Source organism: Papaver somniferum, chromosome 3 (genome assembly GCF_003573695.1).
Source record: "Papaver somniferum cultivar HN1 chromosome 3, ASM357369v1, whole genome shotgun sequence".
NCBI classification, from domain to species: domain Eukaryota; kingdom Viridiplantae; phylum Streptophyta; class Magnoliopsida; order Ranunculales; family Papaveraceae; genus Papaver; species Papaver somniferum.
The window spans coordinates 41,024,910-41,048,410 of NC_039360.1; the positions used below are offsets into that span (position 1 = coordinate 41,024,910).

Consider the following 23,501-nt stretch of genomic DNA (forward strand, 5'->3'; position numbering starts at 1 on the left):
TCCATCCTTTGAAGGGTTCCATCTAACAATATCCTGTTCATCAAGGGAAAGATACATATGTTGAATTTTGTCAACAATAACTGGAGAAAACAGAATATTGAGAAGATGGACATTCCAAGTGTTGGGATCTGGTAAAATCAGCTCACTGACAAACTCATACTGCATATGTGAAGGGTGAAGAGGCTCCACTTTGATATCCAGTCCTATGATCCATCTATCAATCAATATTTTTGGTACTCTTACCATTGTTGACCTCCATATTGTAATGATGTTGAATTATAGAAAGACCAAGTTCAATCCCTTTCCATGTCCATGAAGAATTACTCATTTCTCTTTCAATGTGTAAAAACTCCTATTTCTTGAAGTACTTCGCTTTAAGTATCCTGGTTAATAGATGATCAGAGTTTTGAAAGATTTTCCATGCTATTTTAGTGAGGAGTGCATGATTTAACATCTCCAAATCCCTGAAAGCCAATCCTCCTAAATCCTTGGATAAACTCAAGTTATGCCAGCCAATTAAGTTTAACTTGTAGCCCCACCAAATTTTTTTTGCAATGTATCAAGTTTCTTGAGAAGAGTCTTAGGAATCTTGAATGTACTCATCTGATACATGGGAACAACATTAAGCACTGCCTTAACCATTGTATTCTTCCAGCCTGATGTAGATTAATTCTTTGCCAATTCCAAGTCTTCTTTCAAAAGCCAATTGAATATCTTTAAAAGCTTTCACTTTAGATCTATCAATAATTAGAGTAGACCCTAAATACTTCTCATTTTCCTCCATACATTGAACTCCCAAAATATTGCTGAGAGTATTACACACAGATAGATTCATGTTGGTACTATAAAGAACTGAAGATTTGTCAAAGTTTATAACCTGACTAGATTGTGAACTAAAGTCCTTCAAAACTTGAAGAAGATTATTCACACTGGTTAAATTTTCCTGAGTGAAAATGAGACAATCATCTGCAAAAAGAAGATGATTTAAAGGTGGTGCTCCTCTTGCAATTGATATTCCTATGATTTCTTTTGAATTATGAGCTTCTAAATCTAGAGAACCATTCCATTGCAATGATGAAAAGATAAGTAGAAAGAGGGTGTCCTTGTCTAATTCCCCTAGTAAGTGAGAATTCTTCACATGGAGAGCCATTTAGCATAACAGACAATGAAGTAGTACTTATACATTCCTTGATAAGATGACACCAATCTTCAGAAAACCCAAAACTTTGAAGAACCTCGAGTAGAAAAGACCATTCCAATATATCAAAAGATTTAGACATATCAAGTTTTAAAGCTAGCCAACCTCCTTCACCTTCTTTTCTTTTCATTGAATGAATTACTTCATGAACTATAATGGTGTTATCATTAATAAGCCTTCCTGAAACATAAGCAGCCTGATATGGGGAGATGATTCTTTCCATTAATGGCTTCATTCTGGATACTAGGATCTTAGAAAGGATTTTGTAAGATGTATTGCAAATCCCAATAGGTCTGAAGTCAGAAGGAGTGCAAGGCTTACTCTTTTGGGGAACTAAAGAGATGTAAGTTTTGTTGAGCTGTTTGGGGAGGAACTTAGTTACAAAAAATTCTTCACCATGTCACAAACATCACTACCAACTATATTACATTGTGACTTGTAAAAGCCAGCTTGAAATACTTCAGGCCCTGGTGCAGACCAACTCTCCACGCTTTTGAGAACCTTATGAATTTCTTCATCTGATGAAGGCAAAAGAAGTAGACTGTTATCTTCCTCTGTAATTAGAGTAGGAATATGAGCATAATATTGTTCTTCAATTGTAGTATTTTAAGAAGTACTTATATTCTTAAAATGTTGAGTAAGCAAATTAGAAATATCACCTCTGGATTGTAACCAAGTTCCATCATCTGTTTTTAAAGAATCAATGTTATTTATAGCTCTCTTACTCTTTGTTAAAGTATGGAAATACTTAGTATTGTAATACATATCTTTTACAAAGTTGTCCCTAGACTTTTGCCTGTAGAACTCATGTTGTATCTTGTGCCAATTATCCAACTCTTGACTGACTTCTAGAGCTTTTGAAGTATTATCTGGAGAAAAAGGCATAGCTTGTATTGCAGATAGCTTTTGTTGGAGATTATCCACATTATGATAAATGTTTCCAAAATTAGTTTTATTCCACTTATATAAAGTAATCCTGGTGAACTGAAGCCTTTTAATGAGCTTGTATCTTGGAGAGCCTTGAACTGATTTTTCCCAAGCCTTAGTAATTTCAGCGGCACAAGTTCTATCTTGAATCCAAGTCTGAAAGAATTTAAAAGGCTTCCAAAGTTTTGGCTGAGAGTAATCAGTCACTAACATCACATGGCAATGATCACTTCCATTCTGAGTTAAATGAAGAAGTTTAGAGTCTTGAAAGTGTAGACTCCAAGAACCATTAGTGAAAGCCATATCTAATCTTGATATATTTTTCCCAGTTCCCAAGTCATTATTTGACCAAGTATGCTCTCTGCCTATAGAACTCAAATCTTGCAATCCCACTTCCTGAATGATAGAATTAACAAGGCCATCACCTGAAGAAGAAGTTGATGAAGAATAATCTAGAATATGGAAATTAAGATCACCAAGAAGAACCCAGGGTTGAGAAATATTGAGTCTAATGTCTTTGATAAAATCCCTTTGAACTTTCTTCTTAGAATAATCACAGTATCCATACATACAAGATAGTAACAATTCAGGTTGACTAGGATCACGTTGAACTGCAGCATGAATTATATTATCTTTACAGCTAACTACATTACAAATGAAACCATTCTTCCATAAAAGGGCTAATCCCCCAGACAGGCCAATGGGTTGAAGAAATTTCATATTAGGAAATTTAAGAGGAGCTAACAACATTTGCATCTTGTCTTCATGGATTTTGGTTTCACATAAAAAGATGATATCAGGGTCTTGGGATCTAATTAAGTCCTTAAGATAATCTCTGGTGGCAAGGGTGTTGAGTCCTTGTACAACTGAATTATACAAAGCAATGTAAAAATTGGCTTAAAAAACCTAAAACGATATATAAATGAAAACTTATTAGCTAATATAGGGTTTGCATGGAAAAATTTAATGCACTTAGGGTTTCTAAGTAATGACTGAGGGAAGCAATTAAATGTAGGGAGAATAACAAATAGTTTACGTGAACAAAGAAAACAAAATTGCAGAATAAGTATAAGAAAAACAAAAGTGAAAAGAAAGTGTGAAGCCTGACCCCCCTTGAGTGATTGCGTTATCTGACTATTTCCAGTAGTGATCACTTGAGTAGTTGTAGGGGCAGAGATTGGAATCATAATGTTACTGTGTGAGGAAATCTCAGAAGCAGGGGGATATGAGATGCAGCTTCACCAGCTCTTTGACGTTTGCCAAGTCGACTGTCTTCTTCAGATAAAATCTCTTCACCTTTGAGTAAAGAATCTAAATTGATAAGGTCACCATATTTTGGGGGATGAACACATTTGATTTGACGATTTTTTTCTGAATCTTTTTAACTGCAGGAGTTTTGATAGAGGTAGATTCCTTAGTTGCAGCTACAATAGAGCTGTTCTTACGAATGTTGTTAATTTTTCCAACAAAGTAAGGTTTCTCGTGCGCTTTCTTCAAACAAATCGCAGTATCCTTACAGACATCTTTTTAATGATTAACAATATAACACTCAGTGCATAAAAGAACAAAACTCCATCAAACCAACCAAACTTAGACCTCACAACTTTTATCAGTTTTATTAAATAAAATTCATTTATTTATGGATTGTTGTCAATGTTCTCCATACAATAGCCCGATCACTATTTGTTGGCTTGACGATTTGAGTGTGTAAAGTGGTCCATGAGTATGCCACACTTGAGATTTTAAGGAGGCCGACCTAGAATTCCAAGTGGGGCGTTACAAAGTGGTATCAAATCCCTAGTAACATAAATCCTTGGGAGCGGGTGTAGAGTCTTGTTTGATCATGTTAGGGACGAGTTTTAGGAGCACTCTGATTGTTTTCTTTGTTTAAATATGTGTTGATATTTTCTTGTTTATCTTTCCATTCTTAGAGGATGGATGGTCGCGGTAGACGTAATATTTAAGGCCATGGTCGTGGCCGAATGAGTGAGGATTTTGTTAAGGATTCTGTGGCATAAAGTAGCTCACATAATGTTGGTAGTAGATCTTGTAGTGAAGATGAGACTAGGCCCACATGTAGCTCTCGATCTCATATGACTAGGTCCATGGGTGGCTCTAGATCTGTTCATACCGAAGGAAGAGAGGGTGGGCCCAACGCCTTTACATTAGAGAACCTTCAAACAATGCTGAATACTGCGATCACAGCGGCATTAGATCAGAGGCATGGTCCACATGGAGGTACGGAAAATGTGGCACCTCCAGAAATGAATGGACCTGCATTTGTAGAGAGAAACATGAAGTCTTGGGGTTCAGTATTACCAATATTTTCTAAAGATGAAACCCCCTTCGTTCACAGGAAAGGGAGGTGTAACTGAAGCACATCAGTGGTGCACAAAAGTGGATACAATACTAGATCAGTTTGATTGTTCTGGGGCTTATAAACCGAGAATGACCGCTTTCTTATTGGAGGTAAATGCAACAACATGGTGGGAGTCAATAGAAAGGACGGTGGACGCCATGGAGGTTACTTCGACAAGATTTGAAGAGTTGTTCCTTGCACACTATTTTCCGCCAGCCGAGCGTTAAGCTATGATTAGGAAGTTCGAAGAACTAAAGCACAAGGAAGATCAAACAGTGTTTGAATACGAGTGTGAGTTTGATCGTTTGTCTATATTTGATGCTCATCTTATTTCTATAGAAGCTGATAGAATCAAAAGGTTTTTGAGTGGATTACATGGTGGGATCGCTCGCCATATCATTGGAAATCCTAGTTTTGATACTTATGCCAATGTGGTGAATTGTGTTAGGGCACATTGTTTGAGCATCCAAGAAGCTGGGAAAAATAAAGTAGAACCTAAGCGGAATGAGAAACGTAATGATGTTGGAAGGGATAATTGGAAGAAGCCACGAGCAGATGAGAAGATCATTTACCATAGAGAAGTAGCTCAAGTGCCTCAACCACTAAGAACCGGAGGACATGAGAAAACTTACGTGTTTAGAGGGCCTTATTATGCTTGTAACGATCAAGGACACAAATCTCCATATTGTCCAAATAAAAATAAATACGGAGTTGAGAATAATGGGAAACGTCGTGAAGTACCAATAAGGAAAGAAAAACCCAGAATGAATGCTATATTACCTCATGGTGATGGTGAACATGTTGTCGAGATGGAAGGTATTTTTTTTCCAACCCACTTATTTCTACGTTTTGCTTATTTATGTTATGCCAGTGAGTGTTGATTGTTTTGTGCATTAATTTTGGTTGGTTCTAATTTCCTAAGTTGCGATGACCGAGGGGTCGCATATGTGTTGCTTTGCATGGAAAGATACAATGACATTGGGGTTGCATTTATATTGCTCAGATGATTATATACTTTGGGAAATGTTGATGCAAACATTTAGTACACTAATACACGGTTAGCAGACTAATTGGACCACAATAAGGCACTATGTGAATTTTAGATTAGTAAACGTAGATTGATTCCGAGGGATAATCCTTTTTGTTAAGGGGGAAGATTGTAAAACCCCTTAGCTTAGGATCATATGCCCTTCAGTGAATACCTTGGAATTAAGTGCAAATACATTTTCTTACTCAAATTAGCGTTTATAGTGAGACAATAATGGTGGATGATTTCGTTGGTATTATATAAATTGACTAAGAGACTATACATATATATTGTAAATGTTTAGGGTAATTGTTAGAGCATAGCTCGGTTGAACTCACCAAATGTTGGTATCTCAAGTTTGGTTGTCATATTTTAGTGTGTCAAGACTCATCTAAAGTCGCTTGATTATATATTATAGTCAACTAATCCGTTTAGGTTAGACTAGAAAGTCTAGGAATGTCAAGGCATACAAGTATTACTCCGAAGACCTGAAGAATGTGAAGAAGAAGCGAACTACAACGACAACATCATATTTCCTCTCGAGGTTAGTAATATTGACTTGAACTGTTTCATTCCTAACGTATCTTTAAATTCGTGCTATATTGAAAACATAACTGCGGAGCTGTATATACTATACATATTGTATAATGCTCTAGTGATGTGGCATGGTCATATTTTTATGATCATAGTATTAGAGAATTAGACTACGAAGTGTAACGCTTATCTTTTGAACTTTGTGATATGACATCGACATAATTTTGTATATACTGTTATGATTATGTGAATGAGTTATGGTGAAGATTTCATCCTAGGAAACAATGTTTTACATTTGTTTAAAGGAAGTACATTCATGAACTTGTTTTATGAATCGAAAGGAAAATCACTAGGTTTATTAGTACTATTCATTGCAAATATTTGGATTACCAATATGTGTGAGATGGTAGAACCGATCATAACTTTGTTATGTATCTTGGTATAACTAATCACAACGCCTGACTAATGATTTGGTATGACTAGTTTTTATTAATTGGTGTAACCGATCCTAAGTAATCATCATGAGATGGTATGATCGATATTTGTAATTGGTGTGACTGATCCTAGTAATTGGTGTGACCAATCACAGAGTGTTGTGTAATCGATCCTGGTAATTGGTAGCAGGTCCTGGTAATTGGTGTAACCGATCTCGGTAACTGGTGTGACCGATCACAAGCAATACCATGAGAATATGGTAAGATGTCCTGGTAATTGATGTAACCGATCCTAGTAACTGATGTAACTGGTACTGATAACTTATGTAACCGGTCACAAGTATTTCCATATTGAGGTATAACCGATCCTAATGATTGGTAGAACTGATTGAACCCATGTATGTGATTTGATATTTGATCAATTACATAATAATCTTGGAATACAGGTGAACCAATTCCAAGCTTGTTTGGAAGTATGGTATAACCGATTCCGAGAATGTAAATCCATGTAAATATGAATAATGATTTATAGTGAAAATATGTCAACATACTTTGAACACGTACAATAACTCTTATCATATGAATAATCTTAGGATCTCCTCAGTACTCAAGGAGATCCTAAGGTTTTTGGTTTTATATGCTTTGATTACCAGAAAGTAAATGCATATCTCTAGAGAATAAAAATTAGTAATGTGCATTTACTAATTGGAGATTTTCTATTGAGAGATTTCGGAAATTTTGGACAAGAATTTATCGGAGTTAGGAAAACCGAATTTCGCTATTCATTGCATATCTTGAGAATATTTTCAGTTATGGAAATTCCTTGGTGCCCAAACATCCTTGGTCTATAACTACCTAAGAGCCAGGAAGACTTTATTCTTGTTGTTTCTGGTGGAGTCGTCTATTCGGAGAGGAAAGTTTCTTAGTTAGGTGAAATCTCTTACGAACGATCGTTTAAAGACTTATGTGGGATCAAGAAGCTCTACGAGTACCGTCGGTGGGAAACTAGATAATTCCAGTGTTATTAGTTTTCGATTGATTTGATTGACTAACGGTTGTTGAAACTTTGATTGCACCTAGTTTATTTATTCTTGAGAATCTTCTCTTCTAATATAAGATTCACTCAAACTAGATCGAAGTATCGACGTGATCTTTAGAACTGTTTGTAGATCTAAAAACATCTTGTGATAATCCATTGTTAACAGACTCCATTTTGTGTGTGATTGTTCACAAGAGATTCAAGTGGTGTTGTGCAGGTGTTTATTGAAGATTAAAGAAGATTTGAAGACGATGAAGATTTCTAATTTAGTTCTCATGTCTTTAGGTGTGCACAAACCTTGATCGGCTGGGATCCAACTAGAATCATATTTATTCGATTGATTAGTTGCGTGAGATCGACATTCTCAATATATCTCTTTGAGATTTATTTTGATTGAGTGCGAATCTAAACTTGACTACTTTGGTAGTTATTGGATAGATTGATCTAACCAGGAAAAGGAGTTTATTAGATTAAACGGAAGAGCCTTTGCCTATGACTTGAGATATCTTTATCTTGAAAGAATCGAAAGAGTTACCAAACAGATTTGTTGTTCCTTTACTGTTTGGAATACGATCCAAAGGAATTGTTCCACTGCGTCCACTCATTACAGTCGGAAGTGCAGGGATACTGAGGAAACTAAGTGACCTAGGGGTAGTTGCTTGGTCTCAACTATACGAAGTTGGTGTAGATTTTGTATAGTGTCTTAATTCTGAGAGTATTCAATTCTGGACTAGTTCCCTAGGTTTTTCTGCACTTGCAGTTTTCCTCGTTAATAAAATCTTTCTGTTTCTTTTACTTTTCTATTTCCGCAATTATAATTGTTATTATAATTAAAAATAAAATACACAAACTTAACTCTGCATTACTTGATAGTGATCCTATATAGTTTGGTTAAGTCTGAACCTATTATCAAGTATCATACTTCGTTGTTGTATTGTCTCGATCTTGTATCTGTAGTCAATCACACAAGTTTTCTTGTTGTCGTATTGTCTCGATCTCGTATACATAGACGATCACACGAAGTGTGAATCGATTTATTGTATTGTCTCGACTCAGTCCATAGACAATCACTTTCGGTAGAGGACTTATAGGTGGATAAATAAAATAATATGGTGTATATTTGGGTACCCTCGTCTTTTCAATTGGTATCAGAGCAGGAAAGCACGAAAAGATCTAACAATCTGTATTTGGTGCGATCCAACCTATAAGAATTGAATCCAATGGCTGATTCAGTTAACGTACGACCAAGATTTAATGGGACAAATTACACATTATGGAAATATGCTATGGGATCTTTTTTTCAATCCTGAGATTTTAATACTTGGCTATTAATCGAAGAAGGATATGAATGATCGAAAGTGGAATATTCGGAAACTGAGTTCAAACGTTTATCGTTCTATACGTATGAAGAAAGAGCTATCGCAAAGAAGAATTCAGATGGTTTAAATGACATAATACATGCAGTGAGTCATGATCTTTTACATCATGTCTCTTCATGTGAAACTTCTAAAGAAGCATGTGATACTCTTGAGACTGTATTTTAAGGGAATGATTTAAAAAGAAAAGCTCATCTTCAATCCCTCTCTTCTGAATGGGAATTCCTTAGAACGGATGATAACGATACCTTCGAGGAGTTTAACTCTAAATTTTCTGAGATTGTCAATGCTTCTTTCTCACTTGGAAAGACTATACCTGAAAAGGAAATAGTATGCAAGATTCTCAGATCGTTACCATCCAGATGCGAGTCTAAGAAACATGCTATACTATAAGCTAATGATCTTTCTATACTTTCATGAAGCTCCCTTGTAGGAAAGTTCAAGATCTTTGATAGGTAAATTCTGCTGAAGAACATAAATGTTGGATCTGATATCTCAGATAATACTAATCAATCTCCGAAAGAAGTAAGTATAAATCAGACTGAGGAACGTTGTCAAAAGGATAAAACACTTGTTAAAAAAGAGCTTGACTCAAAAATTATACTCCTAACACAACGGATTAAGGATGTTTGATTGAAAAATAAATCAAATCCTGATGCATTATCTTTTTGTCATGAAAAATCTAATGGAGAAATCCAATGTTTCAAGTGCCATAGGTTCGGACATATGGAAAAATATTGTTCTAGCAAAATGGCGCATAAGTGCAACAAGGATTATGTTACTATGCTAGATGATATTCCATAGGAGAAAACCTATGATGGAATATCAAGTTGCAATGCACTTTTTTCCAAAACTAACAGTGATCTATGTAGCGAGTCTAATCAACTCCTAAAGAACTGTTTTGGTAAACTTGAGTTGGAGATTAAGGAAAATCTAAAGTTAAACAGGAAACTTGATAACCTTAGAAAATCCTTGTCAGATAAAACTCAAGAGGCAAAGTCTGAACAAGAGAAACTGGTTGACATTCCTAATCAACCAAAGTTGTCAGAAGTTAACAAAGGAAAAGGTAATTCGCTTTCAAAATCTTCTGACAATATGCTAAGTTCTTTATGTGAAAGTGATAGTCACTCTGCGAACTTCTATTGGAATCTCCAACAAAATAAATTCATCAAGGTACTTCGTAAGGGCATATAATATTTGAAGGCTGATGGGTTTATTAGATCCGGAAAGGAAGTTGCAGACTCTTGGATAATAAGAGAAAGAATGAACACAGAGAAACACAACCTATTGTGTTCATATATAAATCATCCTAAGGATGTTTTTGTTACATGTGGTGAGATTAATTCTCACCTCAACACACACTGATTGAGTTGAAAAATGTATCCTCACTTGTTGCCCAAAATCTGTTATGAGGAGGCATAAAATCTGGGCAGAATTTGTAAGTTTGTTCTTTTATTAGGTAACAATAATCTCATGATCGATGTATTTTACCTTTGGGATAAATATATTCGGTTTTCGTTAACCAAATTATATATATAGTCTTCTTGTCCGAAAGAAGACTATCTTCCTTCAGTGGATAAATCGGTGAAAGAAGGACCATCTCTAGATGATTTGGCACTATGTGCATCGGTTATGAATGAAACTCAAAATTTCCTACAACCCGATAATCTTCAAGATTCGCTGAGAAAACAAATTCTTACTGATAGTAGTTGTATTAGGCATCATGAGATAATGATAAAGGATCCAAAAGAAGTACTTGCTGATCTTCAATCTCAATTGTTCGAGATAAACAAACTTTTTATTTGAAAGGCTCAGAAGAATTTGAATCCAGAATTCGAAAGCGATCTTCACAAGACACGCGATTAGAAAAGAAAAATAGACATCAATGTTTCATTTGCTTCAATTATTGTATAAGGTCTATCTTTGAATAAAACTATCATTATTTATGAGTAAAATTATTTCTTTATAATTTTTTCTTGTAATAGTTACTGATTACATAGCCTGTGAATGAATGTTTATGTTTTTGCTATGTGAATTCGGTTTATGGGATGTCTCATTTCGGTTTTCATTAACCTTAATATTCGATCTCATATGATGTAATCCTTATGGTTTGTGTGGCTTTTTTATTTAGCGGGATTAAGTTCTAGCCCATGTTGGTAGAATTTATCAAAGGATCATAAGGTGTTCTGATTGAAACTCATATGTGAAAAGTCACAATATGTTGAATCAATTTATGTTTACATGAGTTGTGTTTAGAATAGAGTATGTGTTTCGGGTTTTCAACTTTTGCTATTGGCACGCATTAGTTAAAACCGATTAAATATCTTTCTGGGGGAGAGTTCTTACTTGAACTTGCACTTAATAATATATCTTTCTGGGGAGAAGAGGCTGCGAAATTTGAGGTAACGAATTTGTTAGTTAATCATTTTCCTGTTTAAGAAAAGCATGTTTATATTGCATATATTTTTCTTTCGGTTAACAAAATTTCGGTGCAATTTTTTGTGTGTATGATTCAATTGTTTCCGTTTAAGAAAAACTATGTCAATTTATTTGGCTTATTGTTTGATATCTTCTTTATTGTTAGGTATCAAGTGTTTTTGCTTAAGAAATTCGGTGCAATTGTGGTGCTGTAATGTCTATGTTTGTTTCAATTGCTTCCGGTTAAGAAAATAGTTGTGCAAGTCAATTATTTTGGTTTGAATGTATTGTTTTGTCTTAATGAAATACATGATCATTTGTTTAGTCCAAATTGACTATGGATAAGAGAAACTAAGTTAATTCAGATCTTATTTAGACTTATAAAATTGGAAGATTCGGTTATGAGTCTTATGACGGCTTACGACTGAAAATTTGGGTTTTTCAGAGTACAAAAATCCAACTTTCTATGCATTTTATGCGATTTGAAGCAACAAAATTGTAACTGGAGTTAGGTTAGAGGTATGCCTCATTATGTTGAGCATTTGTTTCTTCATATTCTTAGCTTGGTCCTTCAAAATCACAATAAGGTTCATAACAAGGTTGAGTTTGAGTGTGGATTAAAAATTCTTGATTAACTAACATCCATAACACAATTATTCTTAAGAGGCGAGAAATATCTTATCTTATCTGATATGGAAGATGAGGATCACCTATCTCAAAACTCTTGTTAGAATCATTCATTTGGATTGAAAAAGCCTTAAATTTTAGGAATTTTAAAAGAGATTTTCCTACCTATACTTCTCCATCTAAAAACAAAAACAAAAACTATTCGATTTTCATTTTCAAACACTGACTATAAATCAGATCATTAATCTAATCTAATCTTAATCCTAACCTTAATTAGTTTAACTCACCAGATAAATTTTATTTTATTAGCACAAATTAATTTAAACCGTCTAAGCCATAAACAACATCGTAAGAAAGGAGACTATTATTTCATAATTCTTTTAGGGTCGTGTTATCCCGCACGATAGTGCGGAGATGGTTTATAAGCTAGCAAGTAATCAGCCGTTGGATATGAAACGGACGTACACGATATCATTATAAAGTTGTTGCCTGTTATTGAATTCCTAATAGGTCCTCTAAATTAAACTATTATTATATCTAAACCCTTCTTCATGTCGACTGTACGAGTTTGGAAGAGAACCCACTATCACCGCCACCTGCACTACCCCTTTGCGGAAAGCACCACCATCACAAAAATCAAAATTGAAGAACACTAAAAATCCATATTCAGTTATGATTAATTAAAATTTAATCATCTCCAATTACACATTTGAACATCAACGTCAATACTTGGTAAAAAAAAGGCGAAGGCATGCTCCATTGATGATGGTAATAGAGGAGAAAGGGTTTCTCATTCTTCTTGTCGATCAACTCGGTCAAAGAAATTACTGAATAGATTAAGAAATGTATGTAATTCGCAAAAGGCTGGATTTGATCTTGTTGATGTTTTTCTCCTTTAACAAAGTTGAAAATAATTAGGTCAGTTCCTTTTCTGATTTGGTACCAAATTACGAAAAGAACAGGCAGTTACAGTTCGGGATTCCTTTAATCATAGGCATGTTACATGTAAAAATTCAATGTGAGCACACAAACCACGAGGGGGTCCGAACGCTCACAATCAATCATTATCATCTAAAGAGATTATGATGATGGTACCCTGGTGTTGATTCATTGGCTCAAAACCTTCGGGTTTATCATGGCCTCATCCAACAACTCCATGCGTGGCGTTTGTGCATGGGATATAAGTATTAAGGAAAACAAAACATATAAGCAAACATGCACAGAGCTAAATGAATGTAAAGTGCTGAAATGTAAATAAGACCAAGGTTTACGTGGTTCAGCACTAAGGCCTACATCCACGGGGTTTGTTGTTTTACTATGTTCTTCACGGTTACACGAATAGTTGAATGACTTTTGGGGTTTACATGTTTCTCTCCTCTAAGGGATTAACTTACCCTTATTATTTCTCTCTCTCTCTCCTTCCCTTCCTGATATTTTCGATCCCCCATCCTCTTGCTGGAGATTGGGTATTTATAAGGTTAGAACGTGGGACCCATCTCTGAAGACCGTTGGAACCTTATCTTCTTGTGTCCTTGCGTCCATCACGCGGAGGTCTGTGTTTGCCCCTTGATCCCGCAGAGGCATCCTCGCTCGTTCCACAGGTTGGTCGACACGTACACTGCTCAGAGTGTTTAATGTGGGTAGTTGAGGGGTCTGCTCGTGTCAGACAAGTGTCTTCTGCCCCTGTCAGTCCGTGTCAGCTAACTTTCTCTCCACCGTTGATCTTAGCTCCTCTTTTGGGGATGAGATAAAGTAACTCCTCGGGGTTTATTCGGTGTTTCGTGACGCATCATGCTTTGATGTTTTGGCCTGCATGCTTTCCACGTACCTTTTTATATACATGTGTTTGATAGTGAGATATATTTGTACACAATTTGCCCCTTTTCTTCGGGCTTGAATGACTAATGGGTGCCTTGAAGAAAAACTATCGTCGCATATTCTTCTCCTCTAATAACTTCTCCTAGATACTTGGGCACGTCTTTTATTCGTGCATTAACTGCTTATGTAACGGGCACGTTTCCCATTCCTCCCTTCCTTTCTTCTCTTTCTTCGGGTATTTTAAGGATAGAAAGAAAATTTAATTTCATTCTTCCTAAACACTCTCTCAGTTTTCATTCTTCCTTTAAATTTTCTGTCTGTCTTCATTGAACCTGTGACCTTAAATTCTCTGTCAGTCTTCATTGCACCTGTGATCTTAAATTTTCTGTCAGTCTTCATTGCACCTGTGATCTTAAATTCTCTCCACCTTAGCATTAACCACGCCCGCTTCTCCTGTTTGTTTCTTCTACTGCTGTTTTTGCCGGTAAGTTTTTCTTTTCTTTATTTCCACCGTTTTATGCTGTGTTGATTTGTGAATTTTCTGCTACTGTTGTTCCTTGTTTGTGATGAAGAACTTCTTCTGATGCTTGCATACTAGTTTGCCCCTGTTCTTCATCTTAAATTAAGGAAGCCATTACTTCGAGGGTGAAATTTTGAGCATGTATATTAATTTTAGGGTTGCTACGTTATCGTGGTTGTATTGCTATGGATGTGTTTTTTGATTTTGGTAGTTTTTTATTGTTGTAACTTGTTCTTGATTTTATTCTTTCCGCAGCCATGTCTGACCGTCCGCGGCCTACTTATCAGACTCCTGATTCTGGGTTATCGAGATCTCCTCCGCGTCGAGAGTCTCAAGATGATGTTCGTCGGAGTCGAGTTTCTTCTGGAGCGAAAGCCTCGTCCTCTAGGGAAGAGATTCCTCCGATAATTCCGTCTGGTTCGAAGAGTCTTTGATCGCTCAATGGCTCGTCCTCGTGATGATACTAGGAGTACGCAGGCTCCGCCCCGCTGTTGCTTTTGACATTCCTCCTCTACGTTCGTTAGTGCCCGAGCATCATCTACGGTCTTCTCCAACTTTTAAAGGGAAGAATACGAAGGGTAGCTCCTAGGGTTGAATCTTCAAAGAATCCCCCCGTGAAGAGAAAAGCTTCGGAAGCGTTCGTTAGTTCATCCGGCCCCGCCGAGGAGGATGAGGCTGCTCCCTTGATACGCAGTGTCTCTGTTAGCAGGAAAAAAGTAACCTTCAAGCATATCGATCTTGAAATATTCAAGGAAAAGCATGAGCTTCAAGCCTTCGGGGTTCGTTTCTATGCCCCTGAGGATGATATTACGTATGAGCTTATCTCCAAGTATGAGTTCGATGAATTTCATTTGTTAACGACGGTTGGGGCATTCGAGCTGGTCTGATGCTGCCGTTGTACAAATCAGGTGATTCCTTCTACTACGACGTGCTCGCTAGTCGTGAGGGTTCTTCCACCAATACTCACAGCCGTTCCGTATCCCAACTATCGGGGAATTATCTCCGCGCCCTGAAGGAATGCTATCTGCGGAGTAAGGGGGAAACGTCGATGACTTGTTACGTCCCCAATCCCATGGAGAAGGAATGGTATACTCCTGAGAATTTCAATAACTCCTTCGGTGATTACGTCAATAGTAGGAATCGCAAGCCGTGGAGTGTCAGCCTTCGGAATCTCCCTGCTCCTCGAGGCGAGATTCGTCTGTTAAATGAGGTCAGCGATGCCAAGCTGAAGTATGTTCCTGGCACGGAGGCGTCCAGTCGTCGGAAACTCTTCCCCGCGCGAGAGAGGATCAAGCGCGATCATGACTACGAGTGGCACGCCACCGTTATCGAGATAGTTGGTCCGTGGGCTTACGGTTGGATTCCTGGTCCCCGCGGTTGGCGGCCTACCGAGAATAGTAAGCCGCGCGAATCTCCTCCTGTTCGCTATGGAGATTTCTGCCCCTGGCGTCTGAACTTTGCGGGCATGAATTTTCCTTATGCCCTGGACGTCGTAGAGGGAGACGAGGAGGATGGTTCCGGTGCTATACTCCCACCGAAGAATATCTCAGCTGCTCAGGTACGCAGATTCTAGCTGCGCTTCTTTTTTAGAACTTCCATCAGACGGGAAAAATAATTCTTTTTGTGGTGTTGGTTTCAGGTATTGAAGAAGAAAAAGATTAGGCCGAAGCAGTCTTCTACTACGGTGATGGGCGAGGTTGAGCCCAAGAAGAAGTTACTAGTCCAGTGAACGAAGAGTTTGCTGAGGACGAGATTACAGATGGGGAGGAACGTACTGGTACCTCCCCTATCAATGTCGAAGAAGAGGTCTTCGCTGGTCACGCTGGTGATGAAGGAAGGAACAAAGTGGTGGCTGATGACGTTGTCATCGGGGATGTTTCCGTCCCTGCTGGTGATGTCGCGGATACCCTTCCCACTTCTCAAGAATTTTCTTTTGATCGGATGTATTCCACGGGGGAGTTCTTTGACGAAGCCCTCGATTTTCCCGAGGACTTCTCTTTACTTTCCCCCAATGATGATTGGGATGTTCTTGGTGGTGATGGTAATGGGGATGCTACTGTAGAAGATGTTGGTGCGGAGGAGCCTGCTGTGCATGTAGGCGCGGAGGAGCATGCCAACATTCGTGCTGAGGGGGTCGTGTCAGAGAAGGAAAATCTGTCGTTGATGCGCCTGCCGATAGTCTTCCCCAGTCGCCGACGTCTGAGGGTGAGGACGCCATCATGGATTGGTTTAAGGAAAAGAATCTTCTGTTTGTCTCTCATCCCGCTCCTGTTGTTGCTGGGGAAAAGGAATCAACCGCGTATACCCGTCGCATGATGGAGATGTCTTCTAAGGCGCAGGTGTCTGAAGCCTGGGGAAAAAGGTTGACTGTTCCCGAAGCTACCCTCGTGCCGGAGCCTCCTACTTCCGTTGCCGATATGATGGCTATCGCCGACGGGTATCAATATGGCTTTCCGCAGCAGCGTGTGCTGGAGGTAAATTTTCGTACATACTTCTACGTGACGATCAGACGCTTCGGTGAAATAATGTTTTGTCATCTTGATGTGTAGATGATGAGGAGCGAGCATTGTAACCACGTGCTGTATCAGTTCTTCAAAGCGAAATCTCTGAAGCTCGAGGCTAAGCTTCGTCACCGAGAAAAGGAATTATCTGCGGCTGAGGTGGAAATAGAAGAGCTGAAGAAAAGCCTTAAGGAGAAAGAAAAGCTGGGTGAAGCAGAGGCTGATCTTCGTTCAGAACTTGTTGCAGTGCGCGCTGAGTTAGAGCAAACTCGTAGCCAAGTTTCCACTTTCACAGGTTTGGTTCTTTTCCCTCGCCGTATGTCGTCATTCTTTTATCTCTTAGTTGTTCTGTCTGAGTCTCCCCACCCTATCTCCAGTGGGTGGCGTCCCCGAGCTGATATGGCTTCGAAACGAAAGAGTTCTCAAAAATCTCGTATTAGAGATTTGGTTGAGAAAATTAAGAGTGAAGCTAAGAAATGGGATGCTCGGGCTGAGGTATGGCGCGCGCGGCATGTTCAGATGGTCGACATGCAAAATCTGTACAACCATGATCGTGCTTTATTTAATGGCACACTGCTGTGGACCCGTGATAATCTGCGGGAAGCCCGTGAGCGTACTTCCTTGTTGGAATCTAGGATTCAGCTGTTGGAAGAAGAATTACAGACGGCTCGATCCATTCCTCTTTCAGGGGTCCAGGATAATATGCTCTGTCTTGCCAGAGAAAGAGATGATGCTCGTGCTGAAGTCTACGCTCTCAGCAATGCTCTTTCCGCGTCTCGTGCCGACGTAGCTCGTCATGCTGAGTCTGAGAGGAATCTCGAAGTGTGCATGTACAGACTCAGCAAAGGGGTCTCAGAGATAAATAAAGAGGTCGACCACCTTCGTCATATGGACTCGATGAAGCAGGTAGAATTAGATGCCTGTCAATTTACTCTCACCAACCTTCAACTAGACTATAAGAAATTATCCGCGGAATATGATCATCTTGATGAAGCGCGAGATGCGGTTGTTAATGAGTATGAAGAGGCTTCGGCTTGTGTCGAAGGTATAATCCCATTTCATCGAGTGTGACCTTGTTTTTTTTCTACGCTAACTCCGTGGTGTTGTCTTTTTCAGAGCTCGAGGGACGCCTTCGCGTCACAAATGAAAAACTTGAAAAGGCTCAATCTTCCTTAGCGCAGCAGGAAGAACAGACCAATCACTTCAAGAATTTAGCAGCAACCCGCGAGGAGGCCGTTGGTGCTGCTTCTAGAGAAGTGAATCGGCTATCTTCGTTATTATCCCAAGCCCAACAGCGGACAACAGTTATTAACACAAGGCTCGTTGTCAATTGGCTGAGGAGACGAACAAGATGCTGGAGAGGATAGAACTTGGCCTAAGGAATGAACATGGTCTCGTGAAGAACTATCCTCGTCGTCCCGTTCCTTCTGCCTTGCCCAGCTCCTCGGGCCCCTCTTCTGGTGGGAGCGTCCCATCAAGTCTTCGGAATAATCCTGCCGATGGGGCCGCCACTAGGTAGAGATCGCAGCGTTTTGTAGGATCCGCGGCATCATTATACTTTTTGTAATCATGTAACAAGGATATTTTTTGCTGATGATCCTGTAAAAGGAATATTTTTTGATTGTGTATCCTTGACTTTGGCCTTTCACTTCTTGTAATCACCCTTTATGAAATGAATCCTCTTCTTGATATACCTACAATGTTGTTTTGTTTTTATTTTAAGTATTTGTGAAAAATCAAAACAAAAGTTTTTAAGTGTTTTTGAGTGCGATACTGAAGGAAGGTACCTTCGTGATCGTCTTGAGACCTGTCACCCCGCTGGCGAATCCTGGGCCAGAGGATTCCCAGACGGTGGGGGCCGGGGCAACGTTCTAGGATATGGGATTAAAATATTTACGCACCCATTCCGTCGACCCGTTGCCTTAAGATTGGTTGGGTATCTCTTTCTGCTGGGTGCCTTCCCCCTGGTCCTACACTTATGGACACTGATGGGGGAGCCCTGAGAGATTGTAGATTAACTACTTTCCCCAATATTGTAGGTAGATTCCACTGACTTGATAATTTGAAAGCTTGTTTGATTGATAAGTTGAGGTCTGCAATTCCTCTTCCAGAGATAGAAACATGTGGAGCGGTCAGGCTCCCTTCTTCTTCTGGTACACTCCAAGCAGATTCAAATCTGCGTTGCTTCTATGGGAAGTATGGTTTGAGCCATTTAGCATTCCAAGGATGCCGGAGGACCTCGCCTTTTAGATTACGAAGGTAGTAGGAACCGTTACCCGCAATGTCGTGGATCATAAAAGGTCCTCCCCATGTAGGTGCTAACTTTCCCCATTTCTTTTCTTGCTGATACCGTGGGATTGTTCTCAACACATACTGTCCCTCTACAAAATTCCGTAGCTTTACCTTTTTGTTGTACTCCCTTGCTAGTCTTCGTTGATAATTTTCCATCTTTTGCAATGCTACTTCCCTTCTTCCTTCCAAGTCGTCCAACCTTTCTAACATCATATCTGTTGTGAGGTTTTTCTCCCAAGCTTCGGTCTTCGTGGTTGGCATGAGGATTTCCGTAGGTATGACTGCTTCAGCTCCATAAGTTAGAAGAAACGGGGATTCCCCGGTAGCGGATCTTCGTGTTGTCCTGTATGCCCATAAGACATTGTGCAGTTGTTCGCACCATCTTCCCTTATGCTCGTCTAATTGTTTTTTGAGTATAAGGGCGAGGGTCTTGTTGGTAGCTTCCGCTTGTCCGTTGCTTTGAGGGTATAAGGGGGTGGACTTGTTCTTTCTTATTTTGAAAGTGTCGAAGAGCATGTCTATATTTTTTCCCTGTAATTGCTTGCCGTTATCAGATACAATTTCAGCAGGTATACCAAATCTGCAAATGATGTTCTGGAATATGAAAGTGAACACATCCGCGTCTCTGATCCTGGCCAAGGCCTTAGCCTCCACCCATTTACTGAAGTAGTCCGTGGCTACTATCAAAAATCGTCTCTTCCCTGATCCTTCGATGAAAGGCCCGACGATGTCTACGCCCCATTTTGCAAATGGCCACGGGCTATCGACAGAGTTTAACATTGTTGCCGGCGCGTGGATTTTTTTCGCGAAGCGCTGACATTCTTCACATCGTCGGGACATCCTCGCCATCTTGTATCATTCGGCCAGTAATATCCTTGCGTTTTTGCTTGTCAGCTAGTGATCTCATGCCGCTATGATTCCCCGCGTCACCATAATGGATATCATTTAGAATTCGATGCCCCTCTTTCCGGGACAAGCAGCGTAGTAATGGTCCAAGGAAGGATTTCTATACAGGACCCCCCCCGAAGATCATATCTTCCCACTTTGGAGAGCATCTTCCTAGCTTGTTTCCGATCCGCAGGTAAGCTTCCTTTTTCGAGAAAGGCATGTATTGTCACCCTCCAGTCATCTTCGTTGCTGAAGTCTTCGTCTTGATTTGCTCTTGACAGGATGTCTCTTCATCAAAGTCATTATGGATGTCTTCTCCTACCTGGTCTTCGATATTTTCTTCCATCACATCTTGATTGGTAGCGAAGGAGAATTGAGATGCAATCGAAGGCTCGTATACCCTTGCTATTTTAATACCTTCGGCATTTTTATCCCTCAGCATGGATGATATATATGCTAGGGCATCCGCGTGCCTGAGGTCCCTTCTGCATAAGTGCCGGAACTTAATGTTCGGGATTTGTGATGCCAATGTTTGGACCAAGGCCATGTAAGCTGAAAGGGTGTCATCGTACACATTATACTCGAGCCCTATTTGCCGTATGACAAGCTGCGAATCACTTGTCAGCCTTACATCGGTTACCCCCATCTCTATTATTATACGTAGGGCATGTACGACAGCTTCGTATTCAACAATGTTGTTGGTATGCTCTTTGAATTCCAATCTAAGTGCCTGTATAATCCTTTCTCCAGTTGGGGTGATAATGACAATACCTATTCCTGCTCCTTCCTTATTTTTAGATCCGTCGACAAAGACTTCCCATTGTCTATGACTCGCAGGTTCGAGGATATCCATTGGATCCTTGATTTCTTCCTCGGCTTCTGGTATTCCCTTAATCTCTTCGTCGTTGTCAAGGGGGAGGTCTGCTAAGAAATCTGCCAGACTTGGGACTTCTGAGAATGTTGAATTTCATGAATGATGTTGAATTGGTCCAGATGGGTGTTCCATTTGGCTATTCGGCCCACTTTTCCCGTGCTTTTGAGGACTGCTTCCAATGGTGCTTTGCATGGTACCCTGACGAGGTGAGTTAGGAAGTAGGTTCTCAGTTTTTGGGTAGCCCATACCAGTGCGAGGATGAGTTGTTCAATCTTAGTATAATTTCTTTCCGCGGAATTGAGTGTCTTGCTGACGTAATAGATAGGCTGTTCTACCTTTGTATTGGTTTTGACTAATACCGCGCTGACTGCGTCCTCCGTTGCTGCTATGTACAGTGCCAAAACTTCATCAGGGTCTGGCTTCTGCAGGATCGGGATTGAAGCTAGATGTTCTTTGATTTTTTGGAATGCTTCCTCGCATTCGGCGGTCCATTCGAACCTGCTCCCTTTTTTAAGAATATTGAAGAAATGTTTGCATTTGTCCGAAGACCGTGCAATAAATCTGCCCAACGCTGCTATGGACCCATTGAGCTTCTGCACTTCCTTCAGATTCTTTGGGGACGGCATCTCTACTATGGCTTGAATCTTCTGGGTCTACCTCGATGCCCCTTTTCGTCACCAGATACCCGAGGAACTTCCCCGAGGTGACACCGAAAGTACATTTCTCCGGATTCACTTTCATGTGATGCTGTCTCATTGCTTCGAAGATATTCCTCAGGTCCTGGTGGTGATTTTTACGCAGCTTGCTTTTGACGAGCATGTCGTCCACGTAGACTTCTAGGGTTCCTCCAATCCATGGCTTGAAGATAGCATCGACCATCCTTTGGTATGTTGCCCCTGCGTTTCGGAGCCCGAAAGGCATTCTGGTATAGCAATAAAGGCCATGTGGGGTATAGAACGCTGTGTGTGGCTGATCTTCTTCTGCCAGGGCTACTTGGTTGTAACCAGAATATCCGTCCATGAATGACAGCTCTTCGTACCTTCAACTGCTTCAACCAGTTGATCTATGCTCGGCAGGGGATAGCTGTCCTTTGGACATGCCTTGTTGAGATTAGTAAAGTCGATGCATATTCTAACCCCTCCATTTTTCTTAGGAACAATGACCATGTTGGAGATCCAGGTAGGGTACTTGACTTCCTTGATAAATCCTGCATCTAGTAGCTTCCGAAGTTCTGTTTCTCTACCGCCTCATGATATTCTGGAGCCACTTTTCGTATTTTCTGCCTGAACGGGGGCGTGCCCGGTTTGATGCGTAGTTCATGTTGGATTACTTTTGGGTCAATCCCCGGCATATCTCCTAACTTCCAGGCGAACACATCCGCATATTCCTTAAGTAATTTGGTTAAGGAATGTTCTCTTCCTTCGTCCATGATGGTCCCAATTTTGACCATCTTCGGGTCTTCTTCCGTTCCTATGTTGATTTCCTTTGGGTTCTACTGGTGTGAACACAGGCTTCGGGTTTCCGAGGACTGGGGCGCTCTTTAATTGCTATTTAGCGTGTTTCTCTTCGCTGGTTGTTGAGGTACTTGTTTCCGAGCCTTGGACATTACCATCTTTCGTCAAGCCTTTTCCTGTAGTTTCCTTAAGGAATAGGTCTACGGCTTCTCTTTCGCGGTTTCTTGATTTCTTACTCTTCGGATTTTTCGCTGCTCTTCTTGCTCATTGTTGATATGATCCTGAGTGGCCTGGCACTCTCGCGTAGCGATTCGATCTCCCTTGATCTCCATTATTCCCTCAGGTGTTGGAAATCTGAGGTATTGGTGGTATGTTGCCGCAACTCCTTTGAGCTTGTGTACCCATTGTCGTCCAATAATGGCGTTGTAGGGGGAAGGGGTGTCCACCACACTGAATCGGGTATCCAGTTTCATGGGCCCTGCGTTAACCTGTAACACGATGTCTCCCAAGGGCTTCGTGGCTGCTCCATTGAATCCGTAGATGGTGTGATAAGAGGTCATCAACTGTTCATCATGGAGCTTCATCCGTTTGAATGCATCATAGAATAGGACATTTACAGAGCTTCCCCCGTCTATGAGGATCTTTTTGAGGTTACATCCAGCTACTGGTAATGTTAGGACCAAGGGATCGTTATGGTCTTCCATATCTTCTTCGATATCCTCGGCATCGAAGATGATAGGAGATTCCATCCATTCTTCGTGTTCGTCCACCGCTATCCCATCGACCTTATATAACTCGCAGCGGTCTTCGAATTGCTTCCGTAACCTTTTTCCAATCTGCGCTGTGAGTGAGGGTCCTGTGGCTTCGGAACACGAGATGGTGTTGATTGTTCGGTTTTCTTCCGGAAGTTGGACTGGTTTGGTTCGTTTGGATCTGTCCTCGGTAACCTCCTTTCGTATGTAATGTTTGAGCTCTCCCGCATCAATTAATTTTTGGATCATTATTTTAAGGTTCTTGCATTTTTCGGTCTGGTGTCCGTTGAAACAGTGATACTCACAGTAATCTTTAGACTTCTCGGATCTCGGGGGCTGCTTTCCCTTAGACCATGGCCACTCTAAGTTTTCCCTCCCTTTGATCTCTCGTAGGATACGAGCATAGCTAGCGTTGAGTTTCGTGTAAACTTGATCTTCGAATTTTCGGTCGCCTGTTCTTCGT

At 40.0% G+C, this 23,501-nt stretch overlaps 1 protein-coding gene across 1 annotated transcript; it reads right to left on the bottom strand.

Moving 5' to 3' along the window:
* Nucleotides 1-634: 634 nt before the first annotated feature.
* LOC113359344 lies at nucleotides 635-2,881 on the bottom strand. Its single transcript, XM_026602995.1, has 4 exons — nucleotides 1,858-2,881; nucleotides 1,581-1,752; nucleotides 1,236-1,491; nucleotides 635-1,132 (listed from the first exon to the last, which is right to left on the bottom strand). The coding sequence occupies exons 1-4, from the start codon at nucleotides 2,879-2,881 to the stop codon at nucleotides 635-637; spliced, it is 1,950 nt and encodes a 649-aa protein (XP_026458780.1).
* Nucleotides 2,882-23,501: the final 20,620 nt, after the last annotated feature.

What these genes read in the sequence shown, in the direction of transcription:
- LOC113359344 (XM_026602995.1), bottom strand. Translation starts at nt 2,881, where the DNA reads ATGCAAATGTTGTTAGCTCCTCTTAAATTTCCTAATATGAAATTTCTT. An exon ending in AACTTGGTTACAATCCAGAG is followed by an intron (nt 1,753 to 1,857) that starts GTGATATTTCTA and finishes CTCTAATTACAG; the next exon opens with AGGAAGATAACAGTCTACTT. An exon ending in AATGGTCTTTTCTACTCGAG is followed by an intron (nt 1,133 to 1,235) that starts GTTCTTCAAAGT and finishes CTCCATGTGAAG; the next exon opens with AATTCTCACTTACTAGGGGA.